The sequence below is a fragment of the Morus notabilis genome, unplaced genomic scaffold (assembly GCF_000414095.1).
Source record: "Morus notabilis unplaced genomic scaffold, ASM41409v2 Scaffold841, whole genome shotgun sequence".
NCBI classification, from domain to species: Eukaryota; Viridiplantae; Streptophyta; class Magnoliopsida; order Rosales; family Moraceae; genus Morus; species Morus notabilis.
Genome location: NW_010358201.1, coordinates 253,340 through 262,789, shown reverse-complemented (window position 1 = coordinate 262,789; position 9,450 = coordinate 253,340). Strand labels below are relative to the sequence as shown.

The 9,450-nt window shown below is 30.7% G+C and overlaps 1 protein-coding gene across 1 annotated transcript; it reads right to left on the bottom strand.

The window, feature by feature from the left end:
• Window positions 1–1,578: 1,578 nt before the first annotated feature.
• Window positions 1,579–2,134, bottom strand: LOC21399652 (chaperone protein dnaJ 20, chloroplastic). The gene has a single exon (XM_010092257.2). The coding sequence runs from the start codon at window positions 2,122–2,124 to the stop codon at window positions 1,648–1,650; it is 477 nt and encodes a 158-aa protein (XP_010090559.2). The 5' UTR covers window positions 2,125–2,134; the 3' UTR covers window positions 1,579–1,647.
• Window positions 2,135–9,450: the final 7,316 nt, after the last annotated feature.

Genomic DNA, 9,450 nt, shown 5'->3' with positions numbered 1-9,450 from the left:
TTTTTTGATACTATTAGCTCGTTTTTAGCCTAGTAGTCTCCAGGATTTATATTTTGATGAGTTTTGATCCTATACTCATATATTTATGTATATTCATGGAATAAGTTAATTCAACCAGTATATTTGTAGCATCCTTGTTAAGAACCCTAACTGCTCAAGAGTCAGATGCTAAGTGGAGAGGTCCAATTTTCTTAAGCCCATATAAAGACCCTATTGATGCATTTTAAGCCAAATTCAGCATTTGAAGGCGATCTAACAAGTTATGATGTGATGGACTTATCTAGGCCAGGTTGAACCACCTTTTTCTTCTATTTTTATGAGAAAATACTTACCTGGTTATAGATTTTTATTGATTAATACCTTTTTAACTTTTATATATATATATATACTAAAAAATATCAATAAAGAGTAAGAGGTAAAAATTCAGATCCATACATTCTAAGAGTATTTGTCTCCTTTCTCTTATTTTTATTCTTACTTTTTATTTTGTGATACTATTAGCTCGTTTTTAGCCTAGTAGTCTCCAGGATTTATATTTTGATGAATTTTGATCCATAACAGTAAAATTAATAATGCATTTTTAAAGTTAAATGTAAATAATAATGCGTCAAAGATGTAACTATTTGAAACTCTACAAAAAATAATCAAATAATTTATTAAATGTATGTGGAGGTGTAAATTTAGACTAGACCAAATGGCCGATTTAAAATCCAATCATTTCGGCCCCAACTTCGCTCTGGCCAACCAAATTCTTAAGACCTAACTAGGCCTTGGCCCAGCCTGACGCGCCGTCAACTAAGGCTAGACTGCCTGAACCTAACTTATAGCTCTAAATGTGTACTGTTCTAATTTTCAAGTACTTTTAAAAGTATATATCAAAGATAACATTTTGTAGTTCATGTGATTATCTTTATAAAATTTAAATTTATTTCGCACGAAAACATGTGATCATGGTAATGGGCGATGATCTTTATAATTCTTTCGATCCGCACCCACATTCATATGAAACCAATTGGTTATAAAGATCATAGGAATTGTAAGAGCCGGCTCTATAGTTATTTGCCGATGTCAACGCGTAAAAGAGACTTCAAAAACAAAGTTTGAATTTTTTTTTTTTTTCTTTGAGGGAAAGTTTGACAAAATTAGGTTCACATGTAGCTTATGTTTGAAACAGACATATGTAATCGAATTACATTAAGAATGCTAAAGTCATTGTTAAGGATGAAATGCTTAATGCAGAAGTTTTTTTTTTTTTTTAAATTTAAAGGAAAAAGTTTTGTTAGACCCGTTTTCTCTTTTCTTTATCATTTATTAATTTTTTTTTTTTTTTAAAGAAAACAAAGACAATAAAAATGTTTGCATGAATGCCGATTTTTTTGAAATCGGTCTCAACTTTGTAAAAGAAATTAAAAAAAAAAAAAGCAAAACAAATTAAAAAATTGTATTTTCCCACCATGATACTGATCATTAAATAATATAACTTTTTGTCTCTCTTTTGTTTTGAGGAACATCAGAATTTTTCGTTAAACAACAATATGAATTAGTGTCATAAACCGTATGACATCAAGATTACAAAGAATATTAATGGCGTCATAAAAGGATTCTAAATAATGCATATCTATTAATCCTACACGATCAACCCTAATTTTATTTTCTTCTCTTCATCATTCTACTTTGGGACCTTCTCCTTAATTCATGCAATTGGTTTTCCCACACTTCCTTAGAAAAAACCGATGTCTTTCCCTCCATCCCAAACCCTAGACTATTATAATCAGCCAAACCAAGCTCATAATCATACATTTTACGCGAAACCGGATTTGAGAGTGTCTCATAGGCCTTCTGAACCTCAATGAACCGTCTTGTTGACTCCGCTTTTGCGGAGGGATCAAGACAAACGTCGGGATGGTACTGAAGAGCCATGCTTCTGTAAGCCTTCTTTATGTCTTCCAAACCCACAATTTTAGTGCTAAGAGATAGCACCTCGTAGAAGTTGGCTTTCTTGGTATAATTGTCCATTTGTAGCTGATTATGACCACTAGTTGATGATCTGCACGAAATAGTAGTGCCCGTGATCTTGTAAGGTATCTGCCTTCTATCTACGAATTGTGTTATATTGGGATTCATGTGCAAAGAAATGCCCATGATTTTACTTCGATTTGATGAAAAGAAGACGAAGAAGAAGATGATGAAGAAGATGATGATGATGATGACGATGATGACGATGATGATGGTGGTCGTGGTGGTGGTGATGATGATGATGATGATAGAGACTATGGGGCAGGAAGGTGAAGTTTCTTGGTATATATATACAAAAAGGTGGGCCATAGTGTGTATATATATATATATATATGGTGATACTAATATTTATTAACAATGTAAAGCCATTGTATAACACCGTTGAATGAAATTTTGGCATTACGCGACCGTCCTTGTCTTTCGCAGGTGTTTTCCAGCTCACTCAAAGGCGCAGTTGCATGTATTTTATGGCCGTATCATTTATCGCTAGATTTTTTATTTATTTATTTTTTCTTTTAAATGAATGGTGAGAGAATATGTGCCCATTTAGCATTGCTTTAATTTAGGGGTTATTTTTAACATCTTTTAAAAAGATACAACAAATCAGAGTGTTTGGTAAATCATGTTTTTATTCAGCAGCTTAGAAAAAAAAAAAACTTACTGTATACAAATATGTGTGCTAAAAATATTCATTTTAGTCACTATATCTCTCTATGGTAATTCTATACATAGTTTATAAATACCTAAATTTCTGCGTCTAGCGGTCATAACACCTCTCGAAAAATTTATCAAATATCAAACTACATACTTCTAGTCACTGCAACTTGACTAACATCACATGAATTTCAAACTAACCCTATATATGCTGATATCAAGGTCCACAAGAAGCAACCGCTGGAAGATCCATCTTCTATCAAATCCCAACTCTACTTTATTAAAAATAAGGAAAAAAATTAGATTAAAAAAAAAAAAAAATGAGATAATTGATGTCCAACTTAAAGACAAGAAAAGTGACCAAAGAAAGGTCAACTCTAAAGAGAGAAAAACTAACTAAAAAACTAACTGTAGTTTTTGAAATTAGTATAGTTGTGCTGGTACCTATATGCCAATTCCCTATGAATTGAGGTTCACTAAAACCTTCCAAGTAAAACTCAATGGGAAAACCATAAAGCAAATAGTTTACTGAATCTTAATATCCTAATAGAATCTCCAACTAGGAAGACTTGTGTGGTCTCCTAGCAAATGATAAAGTATTCTTTCAACAGCTTGCTGTGTTTTAATATTACTGTTTTTTGCATACGCGAGTGATCCGAAAAAGTTAACCCTAATATTTGATTAATTCAAATAATGTGACATATATATGTGTGTGTGTATAGTAAAAGTATCAATAAAATAGTTCTTTGCTAATTAGAGATAGTTTACAATATTGATCTCTAGTTCTTAATCTAAAGCGGAGCAAATATTTGCAGAATAAATTATACAAAAAATTAAAGACCAATTATTCACCAAAAACCAAAAGAAAAACGATAACTTCTAACATTTGTGATCACAATCCATCACTTGGCATATTATAAGTCGATATAAAAAGTTGGTAGAAATGCTGAATCATGAGCAATATTATCCTTCTAAAAAAATAGGTTTCAAAAACTACTCTACTCATCGCGGCAAAATGTCCCAAATCTAACCCGTGTTCTCAATATTAAAACGTCGTTCTTTAATTAATTGAGCCGGCATTCCAAAACTTACAAATTAACGAAGTGCCAGAGACGTTACAGTACTACCAAAGTTTGAAATAATCTGTAATGGATAAACTATGAAAATTAATGGAATGTGTCATGTAATTAATTATAAATTTTAGCAGTGAATGAAATTAGGAAAATTAGGTGGATAGTAGGTATTGGTCATCCCTTTTTAATTAGTGGCTTAACTTTTTTAAGGTAAATGGCCGATTTTTTTTTTTTAATGCAAATGGCCGTTTTCATAGTGATCAATCCTTAATAGACCGCTGGTTATTACTTATATACCAATAATTTATCAATGATAAACCGGTAAATTGTTGATTCAAATAGTTAATGACGGATTGATATTAGTAAATCAGAGATAAACAACAAATCACTCAGTCATGATTAGTTACAATTCTTCAATCATTTACTAAACAAAGACATAATTAAATGGACGTGTTTGCACATATCCCTTAAAAACTATACGAGTATTTGCAACAAAATTTTGTAAGCAGTAACTCTATCAGGAAATGAAACGAAAACATGATTAAGAGATTCCAATAGAAGTATTGCAACCTATAAGGATTTGATAATATGAAGATCATATGTATGATATATGATACGAAAAATGCAAGTTGAATGGTCAGCCAAATTATCTTCATCAGATTGATTCACATCATGGAAAACAAAAACCAGTAGGTGAAAATGATTTTTAAATTTTCTAAGTTGAAATTAAATTTATAATGCCTTAATTAAACTGTGGTATAAGTTTTAAAGCATATTTAAAAGTAAGTTTTTTAGAAGCCACGATTTCTGATTTTGATCGTAAGCTCTTTTTAAAAGTCAAAACATTTCTAACAGATCATTCAAATACTTTCAGAAGCAGCTTTTAGACCTAAGAAGTTAAAAGCGGCTTTTAAAAAGCTCCCCCAACCGGACCTTAAAAAAAAGAAAAACTTCACATGATTTTCTTTCTTTCGAATTTATAGTATCTAACTCACAATTTTAGCTCTCCGCATCTGCAAACAAAGGGTTACACAAAATTCACTATGTTTGCGGATGAATGATGAATATAATATATACATATATACGTATATAAAACAAACAAAACAAAAACAAAAACAAAACTTTCATGAGGATGCATTTGTTCTAGTGTACTATGTAGCTATCCTCTTCTCAATTTTCTTTTTCTATTGTCTTATTTTACAATCATAATTACCATAGGATTGTTAGACTACACTTTTTTGTCTTTTTTCTTTCTTCTTTTCCCTTTTTAAGGGGATTGATAAAATTTGTGTGATATTTAAATTGGATTTTTAACCATAGAATCTCTTACTAGTAGTATCTATTTTTTAACTGTTGCATTTAGTTAAAATCAAATTAAAAATAATAAAAAAATATAGAAAAAACAATTTTTAATAAAAAATAAAGATTACTGTTATTAATTTTTTCAGATCCTACCACATAATTCTCCATTTAAATTTCTTGTATATAGATATTGCATCCAAATTATTCTCTCTGCCGCTGGCAAAACATTTCGAATAATTTATCCAGCTCTTCAATGTTCACATACCAAAATTGTCTTCCTAGATTTGTCTCCGCCCTAGATTTTGCACTCATTTTCCTTCAATTTTAGACGAGAAAAAAAATACCAGCTAAACTTTAATTCAAATAGATTCACCTGAAAATTATAGTCCTTTTAGAGTCCAAGAAGTTATCAATTCGAGCTGAGACCGTCGCAGAGAGATTCATTCACCATATGGGAATTCGGTGACTCAACTCTTAGATTATTTAATACGTCACTTTTTACCACTATACATAACCCTTAAAACAGTAAAAAAAAAAAAAAAAAAAGAGCGGTAGCAGTCCGTGCCCACACAATATAACTAATTAGTAGTTTCATATGCTAAGTAAATCCAAATAAGATAACTAGTGGCTAGATGGTCAACAACTGCGTGAAATAAAGAATCAACATATTAAATCCAAATTATCCTTGAACAAGGAAAATCCAAACGAAGTGACAAAAAACTCAGGAGATTAAAGATTTCAAGATCTATAAACCAACATGTTAATTGGACATATTCATGATCACCATTTTTTAATGCAAGAGAACCATGTACACATTCTACTATTGGATGTCCAACCAAGGGGTTTAAGGCAAAACCATAATGTTTTGTTTTTATTTTTGAAAATTTAAGGTTCATCAAAACCACGAACTTCAGTTGTCGAGAAATAAAACGAGGACATAAATCCAGTAGATAATCCAGCCACCACATGCTGCAACAGTCCAATTACAAAGGGATGAAAATCAAACCTTTTCCTTTTCCCTTATTTATATGTCTCCTTTAAATGCCGAACATTTTCGGCTGTTTATGTATCTAACAACCGCCCATGTAATTTCTATGGCCAATTTTGATCAGTCAAAGATAGGTAGTCCTATTTTTCTATCTCATGGTTTCCTCTCTCGTTAAATTTCAGCAACTCATTAAAGGATGTCTTCTTAAGTGTTTTTAAAATTTATTTCTTATTCATGTGGTTAGGTTATTAAATTTAGATAATATGACAAATAAGTAATTGAGAGATATAACCAATAAATAGGAAAATAGAGATAGCAGTTTCGAACTCTAAATTATATACGTATCAGAAATTTAGACAAATTAAGAAAATAATAATAATAATAATAATAATAATAATAATAATAATAATAATAATAATAAAATATATATGACAAAATTTAAGTCGTTAAAAGCATTAAAGAGAAAACTCGCGAACTCTAATGTTAAATTGGTCATCTTCTGTCTCACAGTATAACACTTTTCTGGTCTCTTTTGTCTTTGAGAAAATTGTCAAACTTACTTTTACTTTTACTTTTAAAGTGTATGAGTCTAAATTTTTAACTCTTATTATTGAGTAATAACCTTTTAACTAATATAGTTATTTAACTGAAATTCCATACAAGTAAAGTCTATAACTCAATAGCAATCTGCCTTTACTAGGCTTCGAGTCCAACAAATAGTCTATCAGATTACTCCATCGTAACTGGCAGCGGTCATCAGAAAAGTGACAACTAGTTGTTTATTGGTGGTAATCATATAGATTACGTTTCTGATGGTGAAGAATTTCAGACTTTCAGTATTAAATAATAATAAAAAAGAGACAAATACCTTTTAAGAATGCATGGGCCTTAAATTTTTACCCTTTACACTTGATTAATACTCTTTAGTTAAAGAACTATATTAGTCAAGGTATTAATCAAGAATAAGAAAATAAAAATCTTAGAACAATGTATTTCAAGAGTGAGTTCACAAATTTTATCCTAAAAAACAATGTTTGTTTTCGTCTGTGAACCGTCCATTAAAGAGGCCGAAGATGAGAGTCTAATGTAAGGACAAAAATCCAAAGATTGGCTGTGTTAGGGCCAGGTCACTCATTTCTTGCTGGATAATTTTGAGAAATACCCCTTAAAATAGTATTATTAAAGATTTTTAAGTCTCAATATTGACTTATTAAATTTTGTCTCTTTAGAGTAAGTAATTTGATAGATTATTATCGAAAATTTGACAGATGTCTCCGATCGCCGCCGATGGCAGCTGTAATTTAACAGATTATTGTCTAAAATTTGATAAATTATTATCTATAATTTGATAGATTATTATCAAAAAAAAGTAGCCTATCATAATAATAAAATGGTAGAAGAAGGATGTGTTTAAGCGTCAGTTTTGCAATTTTCTCTTTCTGCTTACATAAATACTCCCAGCCCAATTTGTTCCTCAGTTTAGTTAAAAAGTGATCCAAAGAAGTAAGAGCCAGTGTAGAGTCCAGACTAACCAGGCCTCTGTATGGAACAAAAATTTCAAGCCCAACTAGGTGGAAGCAATCTTCTAAGGACCCAAAACTCCAAAGCTCAGTTGAGAAAGCAGTTTGCTACGAACCCAAAGCTCTTGGTAATATTGCAACAGTTTATTTCAAGTCGCATAAAGTCGTACTTTGTGCTGGACTTTTAACATTGAGCTCTTTAGACATATAATAAACTTTTGTTGAAATTTAATAAAAATATTTAACATATTTTGTAAATAGAAAAAATTAATATCGTTGATATAATTACTATGTAATTTTTTTAGTATAAACTAATGTAATAATTAAAACGTAATTTTTATTTTTTCTGAAATATTTCAAAAAAATTGTTATATTTCAATTCCACTAATATGAAATATTTCAAAAGTGTAACTTTTACTTTCTAACGTAAGTGATCTGGACGGCTATATTATATAGTCTCCTTCCACCTATTTAGAAGTTCCCTTGATGCCAAATCAAGAGACGATAATTCAAGTGGGTGAGAATGAATGTCATAATAAGTTATCAAATGATACGCCTTCTTTTGGTACCACAAAGAAACTCGCATTATATAAACCCAGTGACTGTTCAATGTTTTGCAATTAGGACCACCCGGTCAAAGTCATTGGAGAATAAGCTATTATTGTCCTCTCTTTTCATAGCCAAAGAAAGAAAGTTGAAATAGAATTTGCTCCTTCACCGTTTATTGTACTCCAACTAGTGAGTGTGACAAATTATGAAAAGAGATTTTACCCTTTTGTTTGTTTCGCATAAAAATGACATAAAATTTTGGAAAAAAATACTTCACATTCCGACGAATTGCGTGTCGCCTTGTGAAATACATTATAGGCCTCATCTAATGAGACCTATCACGCAGGGTCCACATGCATTTTTACATTTTAGTGCTCGAAAATCTTAGAAGGAAAAAAAAAAAAAGAATCAAACTATTTTAGAGGGACGGAGCCAGAAAAATAAACGAAGAAATGACGATGCATTTTTACATTTTAGTGCTCGAAAATCTTAGAAGGAAAAAAAAAAAGAATCAAACTATTTTAGAGGGAAGAGAATCGGACGTATAATTTTAAATTTTAAGAAATGACGAACATATATATAATTTCACATTTTTAAAAGGTAAACTGTAAATTTTAGCAAAATATACGTAGAAAATTGAAAGAAAACAAAATTTCAGAGGAGACGGTAGTCTATCATTAATTTAGGGCGGCTCCACTGATCCTTGCTTTTTAAGATTTGGTTTTATAGAAACTAACCGAATTAACTCCAACCTTCGAAAAAACATCTTGTCGTGTTTGTTTCTTGTTTAATTTGCCTAAAGAACCTGTCTCTGTTTAAGAAGGAAAATTAGGACTAAGAAACTCTACTAACAAACTCCCAATCATATCTTCTTTAGCCGCCTCTAATCAGAAACAGACAAAGAAAATTCAGTCTAATATCGTATAAGTAGAGGACAGAATCTTTTCCCTAATTCGAAAGAACAGCATACAATATAATTTATGGGACAAAATCTTTAAAGAGAGATATTGTCAAAATCGTGCAATTATTGGTGGTTTTTTTTTTCTTTTTTTTTTTCTTTTGTGTGTTGGAAATGCGTTTCACAGACAATGTATATACCAAACTTTGTTGCAGAGAAACACATGCTTTGGTAATGTTCATGAAAGCGCCTTAGGTTGTCCCGTTATAAAGTAGTCCAACAAACGCATAATTACAGTCAGATGATAAGTATATTAGATCCTTCCTTGTCACGTGCATCACATTCTGATGTTTTACTTTGGCTTAATTGTCTCGAATAATTTAGAATGATCGTGCTGCAACTTTTGCTTTTTGATTAGTTTTTTTTAATCTACTTTATTTTAGTTAATTT

Coding starts and splice junctions, on each gene's coding strand:
- LOC21399652 (XM_010092257.2), bottom strand. CDS start 2,124: ATGAATCCCAATATAACACAATTCGTAGATAGAAGGCAGATACCTTAC.